This window comes from Nothobranchius furzeri, chromosome 10 (assembly GCF_043380555.1).
Source record: "Nothobranchius furzeri strain GRZ-AD chromosome 10, NfurGRZ-RIMD1, whole genome shotgun sequence".
NCBI lineage: Eukaryota > Metazoa > Chordata > Actinopteri > Cyprinodontiformes > Nothobranchiidae > Nothobranchius > Nothobranchius furzeri.
This window is the reverse complement of record NC_091750.1, coordinates 43,098,403-43,124,447: the sequence shown is the minus strand read 5'-3', so window position 1 is coordinate 43,124,447 and position 26,045 is coordinate 43,098,403. Positions and strand designations below refer to the sequence as shown.

The window sequence follows — 26,045 nt, the reverse complement described above, 5'->3', positions numbered from 1 at the left end:
CTGAGCTGCTTTTTAAGATCTAGGTAAACTTGTTCAATTTGGGGTTAAAAGCAAACGTTTTCACATATTTTCCATGTAGTTTTTTGCCAGTTCCTCTACTGAAAGGTAGGCAAATGTTTTTCTCTTTCCCTCAGAAAATCTTAATATTCTCCTAGTTTGGCCCAGCACAGTTCACTTCCCAATTACAGCAACAGCCTTATATCATAACCACATAAGTGGAGAAAATGCTCAGTAGCAATGAGAGAATTTGCTGTTGCATTTGATGTGATCACATGTTGAACATAACTGTTGGTCTAAATGATTCTAGGTTCTGGATTGTTTTTGCAGCCAGCTGCAGAAGCGTTGATAAGTCTGACTTGTTCTTGTGTCTACCGGATGGAAGGAGTCAACCTGTCCATGTGCTGGTTGGGTGGAGTCTGTCATGATGCTGAAAGCCCTGCTCCTGCTGCTGAGAGACCATCCTTTAACACACATGCTGCATCTCGACCAATCAGCTAACTGTAATTCCAAACATTGCGACGTCCACAGGCAGGAAACGAGGACAAGCATGCTGGAACCATGTTGAAGGTCATGAATACAGGAACCCCTGAGAAAAATCCAGAACAATCCAGAACAGCAGGAGAGGAAGCAGAGTAGAAGGCAGTGATGTCATCTCTGGTCAGCGAGGTCATCTGGTGGAACTCAGGACATCATTAGATATATATGTTTCATTAAGTTTGAATTTAAAACAGGATTGTCACTATTTTCCTTTGACTTTACTTGCTGTGTATATAGTAAGCATATTCACACACGAAAAGTTTCAATGTGAATGGCAGAATAGCAGTAGTTCTTCTGTACTTTTGTTGTGTAAAAGTAGCTAACAGGACATAAAAGGTTGGAGACCCCTGTATAAGAGTGTGTGACTTTTTTTTTTATGGCGGCAACTTCTTTTTTGGCCAGGCAGTGTATAAAACGATATAGGGTGTTCTTCTTCTATTTATTGATGTCAAAATGACTGCTTTTATTCTCATATACTAGATTATTTGCAATACAGCAAGTATTTCTTAAATCTAGAATGCCATTTAAAGAATATTTAACATTCAAAACTTATTTTTAAAATCTTATAAATGATCGGTTTGATTTTATGATTCCTTCTCCAAACAATGTAACCCAAAAAATCTCGTAAAATTAATAAAGATGAAGATATTTGAAATAAAATACAATCTAAATGTGATGAAACCATACAATTCTAAACAGTTTAAGCTGAAGTGAAAAATGTCTAAGCAGACCGAAACTGATTTGGTTCTAGGTTTTTCCCACCCAGTTAGAATATAGAGTTTTTTATATTTGGTACCTCCTCATACAATCCCAAATTAATAATCAGAGTCAGGTCTCTAGGTTCAACATTGTGTCATGGATTGGGTAAAATTTAAACCAGCTGTTTCAAACCTTTCAAAAACAAATTGAGAATTCTTTATATTCCTAAAAAGGGCTAAATTAATCCTTTGATGCATAATGGTCACTACAGTGGACAGGTACTCAAAATTGCTATTTATTTATTTTTGCTATTAAGCACAGCTGTTGAAGAATTTATTGCATTTGAACCCCTCCATTTGTACTTCAGTAAGTCAACACAACATACCGTAAATCCTCTAATACAGGTCCGGGCCTGTATTTTACTCAAGCTCATCGAGCTCCAGGCCTTTATTGGAAGGAGGACCAGAATTAGAGGCAGGCCTCAATTTCTATTTGAGTAAAATGAACTAATGGTGCGCTGGAGTTTTTGACAATTAAAATTGCGGCCACATATTCAATGTTAAACACATTTCTTTTAACAACGGTAGTTTCTGCTTCAGCACCCCCCCTTGCTCAGCAGCCGCAAACTCACTGATGCGCCTGCAGCCTCTCTGAGTTCCTGCTGCTCTAAACATTAAAATAATCATTTCATTTTCTGTTCCTCACTTCTGATTACCTTCAATGGTGTCTTTTTGTTGCAACCACCAGGTACAAAAACTAACTTGTTTTTATTTGACTATTTTTCTGTCCTGCCTGTTTATTATCTTCCTGCATCTCCTATCAATCCTAAAGAAACACTGCTACCTGGGTTCATATATATTCACCTTATGAGTTACCTTTGAACTGCAGTTCTAAAAGATCTACCGACCGCAAAAACAGCGGGGTGCTCGCCGGCCGCATCACCATAGGCGTCATTTTAACCGGGGACGCCGGGGACATGTCCCCGGCAAAATTTGTGATTGGCAGCTGTGTCCCTCCCCCACTTTCAAAAATGCCTGCTGATGAGGATTTTTGTTTTACCAGCTCAGATCTTATACCAGGGGTCGGCAACCTGTTCCCATCAAAGAGCCATTATTACCCATTTCCCACAGTAATTTTGGACGGACCTTAATAAGCAGTGACTTAAGTGAAGCAGGCAGGTCGCGCTAGAAAATTTAGTTTAAAAAGATGTCATAAATGTGTTCCCCCGTCCTTTTTATTTATAAAATATGAAGTAAAAACTCACAATTTAATTTTCATTCATTTGTCATTAATATTTAGTCTACACCCGTGCGTTAAGTGGACCATCTTCCAGTAAACGCAAAGCATCCAGCCCACCTCTCCAAATGTGTAAAATGTGCATCAGCCGCTAGTTAGGCGCGCCGCACGCACCATCAGCTGATCAGCCCAGACAAGAGCAGAGCAAATAGAGAAAGAACAGAGGATAATTCTGTCTGGATGTGGATGGAGATTACATTTTACAGCAGCCTGATGATCATTTAAATACGTAAACCATCACCTGTCTTCTAGTCCATGCTATCAGCATTATTTTAATTGGTGTGTGTGTGTGTGTGTGTGTGTGTGTGTGTGTGTGTGTGTTTTCCACTTCAAACACTGGTCTAACCAACCAGACCAGCGTGTCCAGTAACATATTAATGTTACAATTAAACAGTTTCACTTCATGTAGGCTAGGAACGTTTCACCTGCCGTGGCCCGACCGCTTCTGCTCCACATAAACTTTGTGCGTGATCAAATGTCTCTACGCGTCATGCGTCTCCATATTAGAGACGAGAACAAGCGCTGTTCAGCCAAAGTTTCATAATTTCATAAAAAGAACATTTTTCCAAGTGACACATCCCTCAGAGAGACCGGGTTTCCAGACTGTTTCAGTGGGAGGAAATCATCACATGCGCCGTGTTTCTGCACTGCGCTGCGAACCCCAGATCTTCAGCTCACTGTCCACCGTGGGCGCTCTGAGCCACGCTGAACACAGTGTCCAGTATAAAGCTCTGATGTTCTGATGGGAATATTTTACCTCCGCGATGTGCGTTAACGATTAAAATGTCAGCTCATCCATGCGCATCAGTGTGCGTCGGGGTAATTCTTTCAAACCAAGCAACATCCTTGAGTTCATCTGTCAAAATAAACAGTCAAATGGAAATATCTGTAACCTGCCGTTTAACTGTTTTGCCTTCCTGTGAAGATTGTTGCAAAGAGAAACAATTAAACTTGATTAACCCCAGAGCCACCCAGAGAACCAGAGCGCATGTGGAAGGTTCCTCCCACTGAAGCGAGTGTTTTCCAAACCCTGTCTCTCAGAGAGACTTCACTTAGAAAATGTTCCCTGATTATGAAACTTTGGCTGAATAGCACTTGTTCCTGTCTCCAATGTGGCGACACATCCAGGAGCCTGTCTGAGGAGAATCCCAGAATCTCACATCCTCTTCAGCTCAGAAAGCGCCTATATGATTACGCACAAGCGTGACGCGTCAACCCGGTCTCACAGTAAGACCGGGTTGGACCTGTTCAGGTTTACGCAGACAATCTTTACATTTAGAATTGGCATACAGGTGTAAAATTAATGCAGTAAAATATAAAGCATTTTATTTAAATAACCATTCATTATTTTATAAGCATAGGGAGCCGCATCAGATGGATGGAAGAGCCGCATGCGGCTCCAGAGCCGCGGATTGCCGACCCCTGTGCTAGCCTACTTTATTGTCCCCAGCAATTTTTAAACCCCACACAAGTGTACGGTTATTGTCCCCAGCAATTCTGAAAACAAACTGACGCCCTTGCGCATCAGTTAGGTGCGTCACCAAGGACAAAACAGGTGATGCGCCCCGATCCACAGCAGCAAAACGCATCAGGCAAATAAAAGAATAAAAGACAGAAAACATAAAAGGAAATGAAACGACATGAACGGTCGCGTGTTAAATTAGTTTTTGAGGTGGCGACACCTGATTTGATAATGTTACTCTGGCCGTGCTCAGGACGCAGATGTCTGGCGCGCGTCAACAATCAGAGCTTTGCATGCGCAAGCTGGTTAAGGTTAGGATGGGGGTGAGGGGAAGGTTAAATTGCAAGAGGGTAAAGGTCACAATTTGGTTAAATGTCCGTTTTACGGTGGGTGTCAGTACCGACGCTCTGGCACAGCGCGTTGCCTCCTGACCGCAGGAGCTTGTCACCTGCTGACAGCAGGCTTCTGTCTTTTACGTGGACTGCATCTTGCCGGTCATTATCACGTGACAGCGACTAGTCGATGACAGGCATAAAAAGTCATTATAGAGCGGTGAAGTCGACTAGTGACTAGTTCATACAACCCCTACTGCTCCCCAGAGTGTTCTGCAGCATAATCAGCACATTCTCTTTGAACTTGATATCAAATTTTCGCCTCCTCTTCGTCTCTGCACGGTTAAAGTTACCCTCGCGGTCTATCACTGGCAAATCAAAAGTGAGATGGATGACACAACCGCCCCCAGTACTTGCTTGTTACCACATTCTACCCGGCCACAATAAAACAACGGCCATTATTCACCTCCGCCGACTCCGACACCGGCCAAAATATGATACCGGCAGTTAATTAAATACAGGCTAATATTAGAGGATTTACGGTATTTCATGTTCAGATTGCACGCTGTCCACTGAGGTGGACATGTAATAAATTATTTGTAAATTAAATGTTACAAAAAATATGTAAATATGAAATTTGTTTCATTCACACCTAAAGATGAATGAAAAATCATGGTTGAAGATTTCATAATTCATGCATCAAAGGGTTAATGTCTATAAGGATGTAAGTATAAACCACCGTTTTTTACTCTCCATTCATCTATTTCTAAGAAAATGTAAAAAACTAAAATTCCATCTTTGCCAAAATCTTTAACTATTGTCTTTCCTGGCATAACTCACAAAAAAGTGTTAAACAGTGTCCGATTTATGCACTGATTTGTAAACAGTTTTTTTTTCATCTGGGATTTTTTACTTCATAAATCACTTTTTAAAATTCCGATGGAAACATGAAAACACAGGGTGAACACCCAGCTTCTCTGGTCTGAACATGGGACATGAATCCATTTTAGCCTCTTAAAAATCTCGTCTTCTCTGTGCTATGGCGAATCTGAACCAGCACATTTGAAGGAGGATATCTAAATGTTTTCAATGCTGCAGAAGAAGCAGATTGACTGAGAATCAGTCAGCTGCATGCCGGACCGTGACTGCATGTGTCTTCCTTCCGTCTCGTTCAGCTGTTTCAAACCCCCTCCCCTTCTTCCCAAATACTGATCCGGCTCTGAGTGCAGTCATTTCTAGTGCAGAGAAATGTCCCCGGTGACACCAAGAGATGACGCAGGCTCTCTCTCTCTTCCACTACCCCCCCCCCCCCCCCCCCACACACACACACACACACACACACACACTCTCCTTCTAGCTAACACTACATTTTCACTCTTTTGACTTGGTCTCCCCTCCTTTTCTCCCGCTTTGGTACTACCCTTTTATCCATTTCATCTCCCAGACTCTCTCTCTCTCTCTCTCTCTCTCTCTCTCTCTCTCTCTCTCTCTCTCTCTCTTCTTTCTCTCTCTCTCTCTCTCTCTCTCTCTCTCTCTCTCTCTCTCTCTCTCTCTCTCTCTCTCTCTCTCTCTCCTCTCACTGCCCCCCTTCTCACTCCGCTCTGCCACTGCAGTGCTGATTGTGATTGAACACACACACACAGGCACATACACACTTGTGCGTTTGGTAGCATAGCTGGGAAGCAAGGACTGCAGCAGCATGCAGCAGCCGTGGCTGAGCCATTCAGGAACTGGAGGAAGGGGATTTCAGGAGAGAAAATAGAGTGCCATCGCAGATCCGCCTGCGTGTGCATCTTCGCAGAGGTGGGACCGATGCATTTCAAGAGAGGGCGGCTTATGTTATCCAGCCTCCTCTGCACTGCCTCTGTATCCGTTCGCCCTGCTCCTCCCACTGTTACTCTTCTTCCTCCCCTTCTCTACAGCATCATTAGACAGGACTACCAATTGACCAAGACTGGCGAGTGGTTGATAGTCAGGTTCTGCTCCAGCTGAAGGATTCTTGCGAGGCTATGCTACATCTCCCCCTCCCTGATGGCTGGATTGGAACTGACACTCGGCGCTAGAAAATAACCCTTACCCCAGAAGCAATCTTGGATGTGTATGTTGCTCTTTACCGGTGTTGTCACTGGCACATTTCCTCTTTTTTGCTGGTTGTTTTTGCCTTCTCTGATACTGGCTAGCAGACACTGCAGCATCAGGACCGCAACATCCATGAAGCGGTAGAGCATGAGGACCCAGGGGCGACCCTAAGGAAGGGCTTGAATTACTTCCATTGCCACTACTGCTGAGGTGCTTATCTTGACTTTTTTGCCCTAGAAGAGGGTGTCTGGTTGGGGGCTCGTGTGGTTGGTGACAGCACAGGTAACTAGGCCCCTGCAGAGCAAAGCGGGTGGCTTGTGTGTAGAGGAGGCAGGCAGGACATCCTGTGGGAAAGGGGAAAAGAAGTGCTGGCTTGAGCATTGGCCTCCTGATGGTGGCTATTTTTGTCTCCCCTAGCTGAGAGATTGGGACAGCAGGTGGAGGAGAAGATGCTTATGGCTCGAGACACGGCGCGGGATGAGGCTCAGAAGCTACACAGGAAGTGGCTGAAGCACCAGGCCTTTATGACAGAGCTGGCCCGCAATAAGGAATGGCTGGCCAAGATAGAACAGGTGAGTGGAGGTTACCAGGAGGGGGTGGAAATGTGGCATACAACTAAGAAACAGATTCTATGTGTGTGAGGTGGCATTTTAGCTGAAAAAGTCAGATTGGGTGAGATGTCATCATTCAGCTTTAATTTCATCCCTTTGCTCAGGGACGTCCTGATAGTCTCTCAAGGTTATATTGGCACAACAGTTGTGTTTTTAAGTTTCACATTTCAGATAATCTCTGTGGTTCTTCTGTGTCTATTTGCACTCAAGTTTGGCTGATCTTCTGAGATGAAGGTTGATTAGAACTAACTATAGAAAAAGGAAAACCAACATTAGGGTGCTATGGCATCACAGGTACTGCTGACATGTGGTCACTGGGCATCATTAAAATCTTCACTGCTTTGCTTCTTGACCCCATATTCCTAGTATGCTTTGCAGGCCTTTGAGTGACACCGTCACTGGTTCATCTCCATGCAGTTTGCCACAGTGAATCTCAGACTGGCTCTTAATTAAGGAACATAAAGACAGAAAACCTGTTTTGTTTCCACACCTCAAACCCGTTTCCCTTTAGGAAGATCAGTTAATAACTACTTTTCTACTTTCATTCATCTTAGCGATCAGGGGTCGTTTGTGACCAGCTTCATTTATTTAGTGCTCAGGTTTCATAGTTGTGTTATAAAATGGATTCTTGGATAGAGAGATATTTTTGGAATGTCTAATGTTTGCATCTCTGATCACATCTGAAGTGTTTGTTCATATTACCTTGTGTCTTAATTATTCATTTTTATTGAATACATTAATACATTAATCAGAATATATAGACTTTTACACACTGCTGTGGAAGTATACACTGAACAATAAAATATTTATTAGACAGCACAGAAACTAATTATAGCCACAGCCCTTGAAAACAAGAGCAGTGTGTTAATGTCATGAAATCTTGGTACAAACATGCGTTTGTTCTGTTGTAGCTAATGCCTTTCTGCCGTAGACCCTCATTTAGACAAACACAGATCTTATTAAGGGGACGGTGGTCTCACCAAAATATGTTTTTATTTATAAAATCAGGGAATATCTTACATTAATATACTGGTTTCAGTCCTGGACACCACATTGTGATCACCACTCATGAGCTTGTGTGTAGAAGTGCCAATAGAAGTGTTTTTTGACTGTGGTGTGTGAGATGAGGGAAGGGCAGCCCCACCACAGCCCATGCATAATAGTGCCAGGACAAGTGGCTAATGTACACCCAGGCAGCAACCTAGGAGACAGATATGAGCCCTGGGCCCGAGCCGGAAGGAACCCACTTGGGGACGCCAAGTCAGGAGCTCACCACCCAGCAAACAATTGCCTGCTTGGTGCATGCTAGCTATGGGCAGTTCCAACCCATCCCCCAAAGGTCCACACCTGCAAGATGTCAAAAGTCACTGGTTGACTTAGCCAACCTGGTTGGTCCCTCACCCAACCTTAAACACACGCAGACAAGACTTCAGAGTGTCTAGGTGAAGAAGAGCCACCCTGAGATGGTAGGCAGTCCAATACATCCAATAGCCCAGGCCAACAGCCAGCAGCTCACCATACCACAGCACAGACCAGTGCCCCTCATACCCGGAAAATGTTGTGTAAACCACAAAAATAACTTTAATTATTTTATATTAATATTTTGGTTTTGGCAAAGTAAATTGATTACTTTGGTTCCAACATCTGTGTAAGGTCTGTTGGGTTTATCAGATTCAGACTGAAGGATTATTTTACTATTGACCATTAGCATCATGATAAACTTGTTACACCTGTAATGCTGCTTTCAGAGTAAGAGGACTCCAAATCACTTTACACTACAGTCATTCACCTACAATGTAGCCCTCTGGCACATTGACAGGGCTGCCACCACCAGCAGGCAAGGAGTGTGAAGTGTCTTTCCCAAGGACACAACAGCAGAATTCCCTACTGTTGCCCCGTTAGACATGAATAAAATGAGTTTAAGGAGGGTGAACAATTTTTTTAGCTGGATGGGTGTGGTCCATCATCATTTTCTTGACTCTGGTTCTGGTTCTGCTGGTGTAGATGTCCACTTGAGGGATGGGGGGAGCTTCTGTTTTTATACCTAATCCAACCAATCTCATCAGCGTCTTCTGTCAGCTTCAGAATAGTTTTCTGTCAGGAGTCAGGACCATCGATTTATATAAAAATGTGGATATAGCCCACCCATTGCTCTGCTGGGGTACTAGTTGAAGCCAAAATAGAAGGTTCCCACCACTGATTTTTTTTGACCGAGTCACATCCAGACAATCCAAAAATGGGAACGAGGTGGAGCTGATGGTGGGGCTGTTACGTTTGGAACAGGGTTGGAACAAATTAAACCAATCTAGCTACTAGCTAACTTAGCTAACCCAAGAAGCTAACCCCGATTTCACACTGAAAGCATCGATGGCGCAGAACAGCAGAGGAATGTCACTGCTTCAAATAGAATCCATTATAGTCTATGGAGTGTTTCAAACCAGCAGCGACGCGGCAATTTCCAGGCACATCCCAGAAGCGGTATGTTGCGCCGCGCCGCTAAAGATAGGATTGGGTACTGTTTTTGCTGTGTGCTGCTTCTGGGATGTATCAATTTCCACAGTTGTATGGCTAGACAGGAAATCACACATGGTTTCAGTGTAAAATCACTGGTAAATTTCAAAATAAAAGTACAAGAGTGATGCAATTTCATATATTTGAGGCTTACTTGTGACCCAACAACTTATTTACTCACAGCATCATGCTTTCATGGCTTTCATTTTGACAGTGGAGAGGAATAACTTCATATATGACATCAAACAGTGATATCAAACGTGATTTCTTTCTTTTTGGTTTAATGGCAGATTGCATAAACAAACCGTGACCTGAAGTCTCGAGGGATTTTGTGATCTCACGAGTCCGGCACAGAGCACAGCGAGGAAGCCATGCCGCTGCGAAAACTCTCCCAGTGTGAGAAAGATCACGTTGAAGTTTGCAAGTAAACCATTCAGCTGCCATTTCGCGCTGCTGGGGGTTCCAGTGTGAAACAGGTGTAAGAAGGGCATTGGAGGCCGCGAGGTAGTCCACCGCTCAGCAAGGCCGATCGGCTTCACTGCAAGGCTGTAGTAGTCATGCTGGTCGCCCATAGAGATCTAATCTGGACTGGAACTGTTACATTACAAGCAGAGCCAGACTACTGTGACTGGGAGCCCTGGCGTTTCAGATCAACTCATTGTCCATGGGCGGAGATCAGCGGGACGTTAGCTACAGGCTAACGCGGTAAAACGCGTCCAACGTTGATGCTCTGCCGCGTTTTCTTGCTAAAAACACCCGTAAATTATTCGTTAGCTTCAGGTTGGCATGTCTATTGTCCTGCTGATCTCCAACCATGGAGAATGAGCTGATCTGAAAGGCTCCCGGTCGTGTCATTTAGAATCGTAGTATGTCCAAGTATAGTTCCATCTTTCATGCCTCTGATTAACGCTAAGTTCACATTTTCTTTACAAAACTCCCAAAAACAGCTTTCTGTTGGTGGCAATGACAGGAGAACAGTCTTCACTTAGCATGGGAAGATGGTTTGCTGCTAAATGAAATAGCAGTAAAGCTCTTCTGTGCCAAGAAAGACGGGATCTTCCTTGGATATCCTACGATTCCAAATGACACCTCCAGCACGACTACAGCCTCGCGTGGGAGCCGGTCCGCACATTGGCTGTCCCAGGAAACGGGAGCAGCCAGTTGCCTGCTCTAGCAACTCGTTTCAGGCAGGACACAGGAGATGGGCATCCACTCAAGTTTCTTATTCAGCCAGAAGACCCACCAACATGTTTGACCAAGCAGTCAGCATTTTCCCCCATTCAATCAGCAAAAATAAAGTACAGGAATGTAATTGCACTTGCTGATAAAAAAGAAACAGAAACTGCATGGATGATCTTTTACTGCAGTCAATAACCACAGCTTGCCCTCTTTGTCCAAATAATTAATTGATTAACATCCAAACACAGACTAAACTAAAGTTCAAACAGTCGACATGCCAGAACACCTATTAACATAAGACCAAGGCCCAGGCTGATGCCTTTCTCCAGAGCTAGCTCTGAAGTCATGTGGCTCTGATACTCATTAATTATTCAGAATTTTAAGCATTTCATTCCACTTAAACAGAAGGGTTAACAAAAAATTGTTGTTGCTGCTTCCTGTTTACATTTACAGAAACCGTTAACATCGCATAATATTACTTTAAATACAACACAGTTCTGCTGTCGCAGCTAAGAAGCAAAGATTATTATTATCAATATTACTTTTATTATTATTATTATTGTTGTTGTTATTATTATTATTATTGTTGTTGTTGTTGTTGTTGTTAGCAGTAATAGTTGTAGAAGTAGAAGTAGTGATGTAGTAGTTGTGATAGTATTGGTAGTAGTAGTAGTAGTAGAGATAGTAGTAGTAGTGATGTAGAAGTAGTAGTAGTGATAGTAGTAGTAGTAGTAGTAGTAATAGACGTAGTGATAGTAGTAGTAATAGTGATAGTAGTAGTAGTAGTGGTAGTGATCTAGTAGTAGTAGTTGTGATAGTAGTTGTAGTAGTAGTAGTAGTAGTAGTAATGTTAGTAGTAGCAGTAATGATAGTAGCAATGATAGTAATAGTAGTAGTAGTAGTAGTAGTAGTAGTGATGTAGAAGTAGTAGTAGTAGTTGTTGTGATAGTAGTGGTAGTAGTAGTGATAGTAGTAGTAGTAATGATAGTAGTAGTAGTAGTAATGATAGTAGTAGTAGAAGTAGTGATGTAGTTGTAGTAGTAGTTGTGATAGTAGTAGTAGTAGTTGTAGAAGTAGTGATAGTAGTTGTAGTAGTAGTAATGATAGTAGTAGTAGAAGTAGTGATGTAGTTGTAGTAGTAGTTGTGATAGTAGTAGTGGTAGTAGTAGTAGTGATAGTAGTAGTAGTAATGATAGTAGTAGTAGTAGTAGTAATGATAGTAGTAGTAGAAGTAGTGCTGTAGTTGTAGTAGTAGTTGTGATAGTACTAGTAGTACTAGTAGTAATGATAGTAGTAGTAGTGATAGTAGTAGTAGTAATGATAGTAGTAGTAGTAGTCATAGTAGTAGTAGTAGTAGTAGTCGTAGTAGTAGTAGTAGTAGTAGTAGTAGTAGTAGTATATCAGTGTCATCAGTAATCAGTGTCATTAAATAATACAGACTTTCATTCTACCATATAAAGGATTTTGTCAAACTTTATTCATTAATGTTTATAATAGGGCTGAAACAACGAATCGATCAAATAGATAAAATTCAATGAAGAAATGCGTTGGCAACACTTTTTGTCATTGATTCGTTATGTTCCACTTTTTTTGGGGTTGTGCAACTTCTATGTAACAGTCAATGCGCACAGCTCATCTGATGCGGCAGCAGAGCAGACCGAGGCAGATCAGAACGAGAGACACAAATATGTTGCACGTGTGATTATTGTGTAAGGAAGATGCTGTTTACTGGCACACAATGTGCTAATCTAGGTGCTGTGGAGGAAAACAGAGAAACCAGCAAATACACAGAGGCAGAAACAGTCCAAGGTTTGCTATCAAAAGTGTAACTACAAGCAGATTAGCTAATGCTAGCAGGTAGCAGGCTCACGATCAAGTGGGTTCCAAAAAAACATGATGGTCGTGAAACTAAAGCCTAATTCATACTCCTCCGTCTGTGTCAGGACGGACACACGCAACGCCATTATCCGCCTTTTCAAGGGCTCCGACAGGCTTGCAAGGACGGATGGAGTCGAGCTCCTCTTAACATCCGTCCGTCAAGATGGAGAACGCAAGCCTGTGATTTGTCAGGATGCCACTGTTGTCTACAGTGCCGCCATTTCGCCCTCAAAAACATAAAGCGAGCCGAGGATAACTAACGTCAGACTCGGCGCAGCTTGAAGAATAACTCGCAGAAAAACTCTAAAAATATCAACATATTCCCCCGTGACTGGAGGAGTGAAAAGATATGAAGCATGCGTTTTATTCGAGAACAGAAATAACAGAAAATGTGGGTTTAGAGGTGGCGAGAATGAGTGACAAATTCGTCTGCGTTAAAAACTCTCTTAAATACAAAAAACCCCACACAATATAAGCTCAATAGCAAATTCACTATCTTGGACCAGATATATGACAGCATACCACAGAACAGCGCTATGCCCTCTTTTGTCCTGGCGGGGAATTGCTTTGAAACACTTCCCAGGAGACGGAGAAGTCTGAGGGCAAATTGCCTCCGTCCATGCGTCCGTGTCTCTCCCTCGTGGAGCTGACGGAGAAGTTAAATTAGGTTTAAGAATAACCAAACTCTACAAGCAGAAAAGTCCCCATCATCATCCTGTTTATTAAGCCTAATTTCTACTTCTCTGTCAGCTCCACGTTTGTTGTTAACAAACCAGAATTTATTAACAAAAGTGCTGATGTCTTTCCAAAACTTAAGTGTGAAAGCTGAGTGGATTTGCCAGAATGTGACATCACTAGCAGGCGCAGGGCCTGAGCCAATCTGGTACCGACACAGGCACCACTGCAGTCAGATTACTGCTTCGCGTCTGCTCTGCCCAACACTGCTGAAGGAATATGGCAAGCCACTGCAGCATTTCCAGTAACTTACTACTGAACAAGTTAGTGAAATAGATTACATTTTACTGATCGTAGTTTAATTATGGATAAATTTAGGTGATAGCGTGTTGTTTTACACACAAATAGAAAAACTGTTTTATAATCATGTTCTGTTGTTAAAGTAAAGGAAGGAGAGAAAATATTTTTCCCTAGCAGTTTTTTATTTGAAAAATGAATTTTTTTTTCCTGATCAGATTTTATCACTCGAGTCCAAATCATTTGATTTTGAGAATGTGCTGATACAGAGTATTGATCTGATACTTCAATGGAAAGCGGAGAAACAGATCCAGGATGTTTCTTATGTTCTATTTAATCAACTTTGTTTTAACATTTAACAACTTTGTTAACAAAGAGCACAATTATGTTCTGTTGTTAAAGTAAAGGAAGGAGAGAAAATATCTTTCCCTAGAATTTTTTTAAATTTTCTCCTTTAATCGAATCAAGTCGAGACCCCATTTGATTCATCGATGATCCAAATAATCGTTTGTTGCAGTCCTAGTTTATAAATATTCAGATTTTAAAGAACTGTATTTTGTGTTTCTGTTCTTCAAATTAAACTAATTTGACCATCTGGGACACTCCCTACATGCAGGACCTTTACTGCAATGTAACTATACCTATTGTTTGGCATTTGTAGCCAGGGTATAAAACTGAAGCAGGGATTTGGGATCAGTCAAAACACTGATGACACCATCAAATCAAAGGTCTGTTTCACCCCAGAGCCAATAATATAAAAATTAATAATAAAAAAAAAATCTGATTTTAAAATACCAAGAGTGAAAGTTCTTAGGGCTTTATGGAACATTCTCAGTGTTATTCCTCTTCTGTAATTCCACTTGGAGAAGGATGCAGTTTTTGTTCTTCTGCTGAAACGTAAACATCCTGAATGTGCATCCTGCACTAACTCATCAGACCGCTATAGCCTCCATGCTAAATACCAGACCCATTCCACGAAGAAAATGACAGTGGGTGGTTTTTTCCACACTCACTGCATCTCCTATATCAACTGGCTCATGTTTATGTGTCCAGATATAATCTAGGTTGTTACAGAGACCATCATGTGTCCATGGACACTCAGTTCATTCACCCAAACATCTGTTATTACCTGAGAGACAGATAAAACAGATGAGGCAGCTTCATGTGGTGATGGAAGAACTCAGCGTCCTTTTGGATGGGTTCCTGTCACGGCCTGCTCTCTCACAGTACTTACTCAGCACATGAAGGCAGCCACACAGCTCCGGGCCGCCTCGTGCATGTGGGGGATCTGTGGGTGCTTCTCTGTTACAGCAGGAAGACTCGCAGCTGACCTTGTTCCAAGTCACACCACGGGCTCCGTGCTCAGCACTTCAGCACATAAACAACCCCTCTAGCTTGACTGCAGATGTATATCATACAACCTAAACCAAATACCATGATCACTGTTGTAGTTTTGCTTAATTACATGTTTGGTTTCTGTTTGGATGTTGTTTAATGTGTTAAGGCTTTAATGGTGTTACATAAATGTCATATTTAACACAAAGAAAGAAAAATGGCAAAAGATACAAAGTAGAGGTGATATTTTAAAATACAGTGCACAATTATTAGATATTTTTATGCAAAACTTTTAGTTTCTGGTGTTCTGGTGTCTACTATTGGTAAAAATTTAAAGTGTCCAGGTGTTTGTTGAAATTATAATCCCATATCACAACACAAATTCACTACCTAGGTTCACTACCTACACCGTGGTGAAAAGGACATAATTTTTGATAGCATCCAGTTCATTCAGTGTGGCATGATTCTAAATAAGAAAATATCTCACTTCTCTACAGGTTGAAAAGAAGCTTATGTCGAGCTTTGTGCTTGGACTATTGCATTTTCCTTTGTTTTAGAAGTTAGCCCAGCTTTAGCTTGTCCAAAATAGGTTCCTGACAGGCACCAGAATGAAGAACCATATCACACCAGTTTTAGCTCCTCTGTATGGTTTTACAGTGCATTTTAAGCTTCTCCTCTTAGTTTTGAAGTTGCTGTAGGATAGCGATGATGATGGTAAAGATGATAATGGTGATGATGATGACGTTGATGATGATGGTGATGATGATGACACGATGTTGATGATGAACGATGATAATGACAATGATGAAAATGATAATAGTGATGATGATGATGATGATGATGATGATGACGGTGATGGCGATGATGATGAGGACATTGATGATGATCATGAATGTGATGATGACAATGATGATAATGATAACACTGATGATGATGATGATAACAGTGATGATAAAGATGACAATGATGCGATGATGATGATGATGATGATGATGATGTTACGACAATGATGATGACGATGATGATGATGATGCCAGTGATGACGATGATGATGATGTTATGACAATGATGATTACGCGATGATGATGATAATGACAGTGATGACAATGATGACAACGACGACGATGATGATGATGACGATGTTATGACAAGGATGATGACGACGATGATGATGATGACGATGTTATGACAATGGTGATGACGACAACGATAATGATGATACCAGTGATGATGATGATGATGATGATGATGATGATGATGATGATATTATGACACTGATGATGACGATGATGATGATGCCAGTGATGATGATGATGATGGTGAAAACTGTGATGATGATGATGATGATGATGATGATGATGACGGTGATGACGATGATGATGAGGACGTTGATGATGATCATGAATGTGATGATGACAATGATGATAATGATAACAGTGATGATGATGATGATGATAACACTGACAATGATGATGATCATGATAACAGTGATGATAATGATGACAATGATGCAATGAAGATGATGATGATGATGATGATGATTATGTTACGACAATGATGATGATGATGATGATGCCAGTGATGATGATGATGATGATGTTATGGCAATGATGATGACGATGATGATGATGGTGATGCCAGTGATGACGATGATGATGACGATGATGTGATGAAAATGATGATGACGATGATGATAATGTTATGACAATGATGATGCCGATGATGATGATGATGTTATGACAATGATGATGACGATGATGAAGATGATGCCAGTGATGATGATGATGATGACAACAGTGATGATGATGTTATGACAATGATGATGACAATGATGATGATGATGATGATGTTATGACAATGTTGATGACGATGATGAAGATGATGCCAGTGATGACGATGATGATGATAACAGTGATGATGATGTTATGACAATGATGATGACGATGATGATGATGATGATGTTATGACAATGATGATGACAATGATGATGATGATGCCAGTGATGATGATGATGATAACAGTAATGATGATGTTATGAACATGATGATGATGATGATGCCAGTGATGATGATGATGAAAAAAGTGATGATGAAGATGATGATGACGACAGTGATGATGATGATGATAACAGTGATTATGATGACAACAGTGATGATGATGATGATGATGACAGTGATGATGATGATAACAGTGATGATGATGATGTGATGATGATGATGTGATGACAATGATGATGACAATGATGATGACGATGATGATGATGATGACGATGTTATGACAATGATGATGACGACGACGATGATGATGATGCCAGTGATGATGATGATGATGGTGAAAACTGTGATGATGATGATGATGATGATGATGATATTATGTCACAGATGATGATGATGATGATGATGATGCCAGTGATGATGATGATGATGATAGTGAAAACTGTGATGATGATGATGATGATGATGATGATGATGATGATGATGACAATGATGATGACAATGATGAAGATGATGCCAGTGATGACGATGATTATGATAACAGTGATGATGATGGTGATGATGATGATGATGATGATAATGTTATGACAATGATGATGACGATGATGAAGATGATGCCAGTGATGACGATGATGATGATAACAGTGATGATGATGTTATGACAATGATGATGACAATGAAGATGATGATGATGATGATGTTATGACAATGATCATGACGATGATGATGATGATGCCAGTGATGATGATGATGTTATGACAATGATGATGACGATGTTGATGATGATGCCAGTGATGATGATGATGATGATAACAGTGATGATGATGTTTTGAATATGATGATGATGATGATGCCAGTGATGACGATGATGATAACAGTGATGATGATGATGATGATGATGATGATGACGCGATGATGATGATGATGATAACAGTGATGACAATGATGACAATGATGATAATGATGATGATGATGACGGTGATGACAATGATGACAATGATGATAACGATGGTGATGATGATGATGATGTTATGACAATGATGATGACGTTGATGATGATGATAACAGTGATGACTATGATGATGATGCGATGATGATGATGATGATGATGATGATGACGGTGATGACAATGATGACAACAATGGTGATGATAATGACGACGTTACGACAATGATGATGATGATGATGATGATGATGATAACAGTGATGACAATGATGATGACGCGATGATGATGATGGCAGTGATGACAATGATGATGACGCAATGATGATAATGCCAGTGATGACAATGATGATTACGCGATGATGATGATGATAATGACAGTGATGACAATGATGACAATGACAATGACAACGACAACGACGATGATGATGATGATGACAATGTTATGACAATGATGATGACGACGATGATGATGATGATGACAATGTTATGACAATGATGATGACGACGACGATGATGATGATGCCAATGATGATGATGATGATGATGATGATGATGTTAGGACAATGATGACAACGATGACGATGACGATGATGATGATGATGATGATGCCAGTGATGACGATGATGGTAACAGTGATGATGATGATAACAGTGATGATGATGATGATAACAGTGATTACAATTATGATGAAGCGATGATGATGATGATGATGATGATGTTATGACAATGATGATGACGACGATGATGATGATGCCAGTGATGATGATGATGTTATGCCAATGATGACAATGATGGTGACGATGATGATGATGCCAGTGATGATGATGATGATGATGATGACGATGTTATGACAATGATAATGACGACGATGATAATTATGCCAGTGATGATGATGATGTTACGACAATGATGATGACAACGATGATGATGATGCCAGTGATGATGATGATGACGATGGTGATAACAGTGATGATAATGATGATGACGCGATGATGATGACGATAACAGTGATCATGATGATGACGACTGTGATGATGATAACAGTGATGATGATGATGATGATGATGATGATAATAACAGTGACATTGATGATTGTGATGTTATGACAATGGTGATGATGATGATGTTGATGATGCTAGTGATGAGGATGATGATGATAACAGTGAATGATGATGATGATGAGTGATGATGATGATGATAACAGTGATGATGATGATGATGATGATGATGATGATGTTGATATAGCATCATGAAGAGGCTATTTTTCCTTCTGAAGGTCATCTCCTTGATTTTGCTCAAGGCCTGTGAAGTCTTGGCATCTAGACTGTTTAACTAGCTATTTGCCTCCTCCTACAGCTCAAGAGAAGACAAGAAGAACTCTTAATTTAAGAACTCTTTTAGAATCAGAAGAACTATTAAATAAATAATTAAATAATGTCTGTTAGTCCAAATAATGATGTGAAGCAATGTTCAATCAATCTGTGAAATGAAAATATTAATTACTTGATATTATAATCCTATGATAGAATATAATAAGTAATATAACTTTAAATATTTACACTAGACATACTGATCCACGTACTGTTAAGTCACATGACACATTCCTTTTGTCTCTCCAATCAGAGCTTTCATTCTGACGCGTGGTGTGGCTTTGTGTGGTGTTTATACTTGTTGTCAAATCCTGAATCGACCATAAATCAAAACATCTGGATTGTAAAACAAACTGTCACGTCACCCTTAACTCAGTTCAACGTTCTAGAGTTTCGAGCCGGCCACTCGTCACATTTCAACAACAAGAGCCTTGACAAGCTGGATAACAAACCTGTTGCGAGCTGTATCTGAATGCAACGTTCCTCCAGACTAAGAGCTGAAGTCACCGACCTGGCTGGGTCCCTGCTGACGCTGTAAACCACCTGTCACTTACCTGGAGGCATTCCAAAGACTAGTCTGTCGTACCAAACGCTGGTTCATTGGTTTCGGTACGGGGGGGGGGGGGGGGGGGGGGGGGGGGCTGTCCAAGGACCTGGCATTCTGGATCTACCACGGAGGTCTCCGCAAGGGTATGTAGACAACAGGATAGAGTCTGAATGTGTTTTTGAAACTCCGAATGTAGTTTAGAGCAAACTTTTGCTCCCACACAGAACTAACGCTTCTCTGAAAACAAGAGTTCTGATAACAACATTCCATCACACCACCATCTTGCCTCATTCACCACTAGATCCATTCATCACACAGTGTTTAGAGTTAGTTAGCCTTGTTTTAATTTGTTTAGAAATAAATTTTCTTAAACTTTTAAACTTGGTCTCTATCTCTCTTTGACTGTTGGTTAATACGAAGTGTTATTTGATCCCTGCAATAAAAAGTTCTGATCTTCTGGTTAAAGTAATATTCCAAGATCCATCAGATTGATATTTCATAATAATATGGAATCTCATATTTTATGGTTCATACGTAAGACGTAACTATTGAATCATTACAATGACGACAGTGATGATCATTCATTCATTCACACACTGATGGTGATGAGCTACGATGTAGCCACAGCTGCCCTGGGGCGCACTGACAGAGGCGAGGCTGCCAAGCACAGGCGCCACCGGTCCCTCCAACCACCTCCAGCAGGCAACGTGGGTTCAGTGTCTTGCCCAAGGAGACAACAGCAGAATTCTCTGTCCAGAGCCGGGATCGAACCTGCAACCTTCCGATTACTGGACAACCTGCTGAGCTATTGCCCCTTAGGCAATCAAGAGCAAATATTTCCAAATTCACAGAACTCATTATCCATTATGAGGACTAAACAACCTCAAATAAAAGATGGTTAAACTGCGTGAGATTAAATCCTTTTACATAACTTTCATGAAGCTTTGATTGATTGATTGATTGATTGATTGATTGATTGAAAAACAATAAATAAGCTTGTAAATAGTGAACAGAAATGTTTTTACTGAGATTTTTTTATTGTTTTTAGGAGGACATATAGATATAAAAACATCACAAGCATGACATTAATACACTAGAAAATTTCTGAAGAAATTTTGAAAGGGGCCTGCCATCTGGCGCAGGATGGTGGCCATGTGTCCTACGCCTGAATAAAAATCATGTCTTCCTACAAAAGAAGAGCAGCAAAATGACATGAAGCATTTACCTGTGAGACTGATATTCTCTTCCTGTTGGGGAGTTGTAGGTTGAGAGGCTCAGGGACAGCAGGACATCCATCCATCCATCCATCCATTGTCTGAACCCGCGTTGTCCACATAGGGTCGTGGGGGTGCTTATCTCCAGCGGTCAATGGGCAATCAGGCGGGGTACACCCTGGACAGAGAGCCAGTCCATTGCAGGGCAACACAGAGACACACGGGACAAACAATCACACACACACACACACACACACACACACACACACACACACACACAGACCAGACCAATCAACCTAACCGTCATGTTTTTGGACTGTGGGAGGAAGCCGGAGTACCCGGAGAGAACCCACGCATGCACAGGGAGAACAAGCAAACTCCATGCAGAAAGATCCCAGGCTGGGAAGCGAACCCAGAACCTTCTCGCTGCAAGGCTCTAACCACTCTACGCTCTAACCACTGCATCACTGCACAGCCTGACAGCAGTACAACTTAATCAAAAACAAACCACTGAAACACCAACTGGCACATTCATTTAAAGCTTTTTAGGCAGCTTTTCAAATTCAAAGTAGTTAATCTACTAATAACCAACTGAAAGTTTGTCCAAGTACATTTGAAACATTTTATTCACAGTCTTGATGTTGCACAAAACATTGTGCAGTTCAACAATGACTGAGGTTGTATATTACACGTTATGTGAAGTCCGACAGCAGTTAACATGGAGTAATAAACAGGTCTAACCAAGAATAAAAATTAGCTTACTAATCACTTACTAATAAAATTCAGTTGCTTTACTTAGCATTAGTTAGCAGTTAGGCTTCTGACAGCGCTATACAAAAAGAAACCAACTGAAAAACAATCAGGTATAATGTCATAAAAGTACTTTTTTAGTATGCAACATTGAAAACTGCAATAGTTCTTACAACTACGTTCATGTGCAGGACGAATTGTCATTGAGGGCTTATTTTAAAACCATTGTACTGAATTGAAGTGAATGAGTGTTTGTTGGGTGGCGGGAGAAAGCAGTCATGTGTCCTAGTTTTAAATCAGAAATCAAGTCCTTGGTGCTGAAAAGCAAACTGCATGAACATTCAAAAACTGGATGTGGACATCTTGGCCAGGAAGGCTGCTGTAGGTGGTAGAGCAAGAGTTACGCTGGTGGTGGTGCTTGTTGGAGGGACTGCAGGGGCTAGTGCTCAGTAGCCTTGCTTCTGTTCCATGGCAGCTGTGGCCACATTGTAGCTACTCATGAGCAGAGTGTAAATGTATGTGTAAATGGGTTGATGATTGTGTTGTGAGGCGTCTTGGTGAGCTGTAGAACCATAAGAAGGTACAAATACAGGTCAATTACTGTTTACCACTGCTGGGAAGATGCTCTCCTTTATTCTGAAAAACACATGGTCAAACATAGCAAATATTGAGTTTTTTTACACGATGTGTTGTTGTTTCTGGAAATATAAATAAAGTCTCTCTGCCTGGTTTTCTGTTGATTGTTCATTTTTGCTGAGTCTTCAGAGATGCTTCTACATGTCCTAACAGTACCTAGACCTGCTGTGTAAAAGCAACAATTTTGGTTTTAATAGTTTCACTAGGTCAGGCTTCTGGATGAATTTTCTTACATAGGGTTATTAATATTTAATGCCTTTTGATGTACAGCCTCTCTTCACTTTGGATCCACTGTCATTCCAGAAAAGAGAAAAAAAAACAATATTGATAGGAGTTTAAATTATTAGGACAAATAAAATTTGAAACAGAAAAATCACATACCTTTGTAGTTTTTTGTTCTGCTTGGATATAGTCTTCTGTGTCAGAAGGCAGATGCTTCCTCCATGGAATCACTGGATACCAGTAAAGAAGTAAAACTATATACTGTGTTAGCTGTCACAGTGAGCAAGTTAATTACTACAGATGTATGCCTACTCAACAATGACTCAACATAGTGTAGCACCTCTTCCTCTGTCCTGTGGCATTGTGGAAAAAGTGCAATAAGGTATAAGTTGGATAATTTGCAGCATTTGGTAGACACTGTTTTGGTTTAGTACTCAACAACACTGATGTCATCCATTTTTTTCCGAGTTGGCAGCTGGAATGCAAAACGAGCCTGTTACGTAATTTGCTGCTCGGAAATTCTGAGTTCCGAGGACAACTGGAAAGCACGATTAGCTACGCAACACAGACATGAGCTAATGAACACATTAAAAAGGCCCATTTCGTACGCGGCCGAGATCAATACTTAGCTACGCAACACAGACACGAGCTAACGAACACATTAAAAAAAGAGCCGTTTTGTTCACGGCTGAGATCAGTAGTTAATTAAGCAACCGACACATGAGCCAAAGAAAAGATAAAATATGTCTCACGTTGACGAGGCTGACACGTAACTACGTTAAGTAAGCTAGCTGCAAGCATCTCGCCTCGACCACATGTTGCATTGTGGACCACCAACAGAAGCTCATACATCAACCCACACATGAATCACTAGCACACGATCTATACACTGTTCATAGTGAGCATCTCGCACCAACCACGTGTTGCACAAACACTTGCTCATAAAGAAATCCAAACATGACTTCCAACATTAGCTGATAAACTAAGGCAACCAGAGAGTGAAAAGCCGCAATCAGACAGAGCCGCGATCAGACAGAGATGCGCCGAGCTGCGGGAAGGGGAGAACCGGGTGGAAAACTTGGGTCTCCCGAGAGCTCCACAAGCCGATAGTCAGAACCCAGCTCCACCAACATGTTATATTTCAACCCATTTTCTGAAATGCAGCATTATGTTAAATGCACTGGGGTTTACCCTATTACATTTAAATTTCATGGTTAAACAGTACACGTTAAAATCTAAGCTCAGCTCGGCAGTGACCTAAAATACATAAATATAATTTTACTTACCGAAAAAAATGAAGTGGAGACTCCTTGGATGCTCTATTAGTGCAATTGATGCCACAGCAAGTCATTTTGTCCAACAATTGTCCAATATTTATATGTCGATGGTTGTGACGTGTGAAAATCCAACAATGTTTGGGTGACAGTGGTTCAGAGTAGAGTTAGAGCAGGCTTGTAGAAAATAGAGAACAGATATAAAAAAAACTGAAAATGCTGAGAGTCTGTGTAGTTTTGTAATGTTCGGTTGGTGTAAATTAATTGCTTTCTGTACTTTTAAATAGCTCTTTCAACCCACCTACTGCTTTAATTATGCTGTGTCAGCATTGCAAAAAGGCCAACAGAAATTGGCTGTATGTTGCTGCTATGAGAGCATGATCTATCTGTGCTGGGGCCTTTGAACATTGCTCTGTCTGCCATGACTGCCTAAAACATCTACTTCTCCTTTGCACGTTAGGTCAAACTGCAGGATGTAGCAGTATTACACACCTTTCATTATTTTCCCTTTTAATGTTTTCTTCTTCCTTTTGTCAGCTTTCTTTTCAATTCCCCCCTGCCTCTGATTTTTTTTTCTTCCACTGCCTCACCCAGTGTAGTGAAGCCAACAGAGAGAAGAGAGAATGGGGCAGAGCACCTTGTTTTCTGCTTGCTCTGCATTAGGGGAGGGAGAGTGAGGCTGAGGAAAGACTGGAGTGAGAGAGGGATGAACAGAGTGTGAGCACTAGCAGCAGTTAAGCAGAGAGCCTGTGCCAAGAGAAGGAATGCAGCACTGCATTGTGAAAGCCATGGGATGGGTTCCACTGTGTGAAGGATTACGTTTGTTCCAAAAACAAAACGCAGTTTATCACATGCACCGCTTACTATCCTAACAAGTGAAATACTTGTTAAAAAAGGCCTGGAAAGATACTATTGTTGTCTGTAAACAACACCAAAATGCACACAAGATCCAGATCTTGTTTTAGAAGATGACCATTATCCACTCCTATTTTTAGACTGGGATGAATCCCTTTCTGTTAACGGTTCCTCTTGGAGCATTCATCCACATCACCTTGCATACAAAACTGATTTTTTAGTGGGGGAGGGGGGGGGGGAGTGACTATTAGGTCAGCCTGAGGCCAGACAGTGCTCAGTACACCTGTTTCTGGACTAATGGGGCTCCTGCCTTAGGGTGAAGATCTGTTCTGCTATCTAGATCACACACCTGATTTTGGCAGGCTGCGCAGTGGTTAGAGCTGTTGCCTTGTAGCAAGAAAGTCCTGGGTTCGCTTCCCGGCCTGGGATCTTTCTGCATGGAGTTTGCATGTTCTCCCTGTGAATGCGTGGGTTCTCTCCGGGTACTCCGGCTTCCTCCCACAGTCCAAAAACATGACTGTTAGGTTGATTGGTCTGTCCAAATTGTCCCTAGGTGTGAGAGTGTGTGTGCATGATTGTTTGTCCTGTGTGTCTCTGTGTTGCCCTGCGATGGACTGTCTGTCCAGAGTGTACCCTGGCTAACTGCCCATTGACCGCTGGAGATAGGCACCAGCCCCCCCGCGACTCTGCGTGGACATGCGGGTTCAGAAAATGGATGGATGATTTTGGCCATTTTATTTAAGTTATTCTGCCAAATATTTTTATGAAATGCTGAATTGCAGACATCATTTAGTTTAATGTGTCTTGTAGCATATTTTAATGTATAGAGATGGCAAAGGTGGTGCTCTTCTGTAAAAAATATTGTTTAAATATTAACAGTAATAAAAGTGAAACTCGAAAAATTTGAATATTATACAAAAGTTCATTTATATCAGTAAAGCAAAATGGGCCTAAACCAAGTATACTGAGTACATATGCATTATACTTTTTAAGAGGTCTGACATTTATTTAATTAAAATCCTTTTTTCATTGATTTCATGTAAAATTATTATTGTGTGGGGGTTTGGATTTTGAGGGGTTTTTGTAAACTGTAAGCCATTTTCATCACAATTATAACAAATAAAGGCTTGAATTGCCTGGCTTTGCACAGAATGAGTCTGTCTCAGATTAGTTTCACCTTTAGGCTGAATTTGTGAAATAAATAAACTTTTGCACAAGATTCTCATTTCTCCAGTTTTTGGGACTAACATCAGTCTTTGCTTTAAGCAAAACCTGACATTAAAGACAACAAGAAGAAAAGCACTCAGCCCAAGAAACAATAGGCCCTTAGATAATGTCAGGCGGGC

At 41.1% G+C, this 26,045-nt stretch overlaps 1 protein-coding gene across 2 annotated transcripts in view; it reads left to right on the top strand.

Annotated features, from left to right (window-relative positions):
* Nucleotides 1–5,777: 5,777 nt before the first annotated feature.
* sptbn4a (spectrin, beta, non-erythrocytic 4a) overlaps nucleotides 5,778–26,045 on the top strand; it is a 70,266-nt gene continuing 49,998 nt past the window's right edge. The window contains exons 1-2 of one of the 2 annotated variants that reach the window (XM_054730458.2): nucleotides 5,778–6,615; nucleotides 6,823–6,977. In XM_054730458.2, the coding sequence (XP_054586433.1) occupies nucleotides 6,855–6,977 (123 nt within the window). In that variant the 5' untranslated portion in view covers nucleotides 5,778–6,615; nucleotides 6,823–6,854. Of the gene's footprint in view, nucleotides 6,688–6,822; nucleotides 6,978–26,045 lie in introns of both variants that reach the window. The other variant, XM_054730457.2, reaches the window with a different exon arrangement.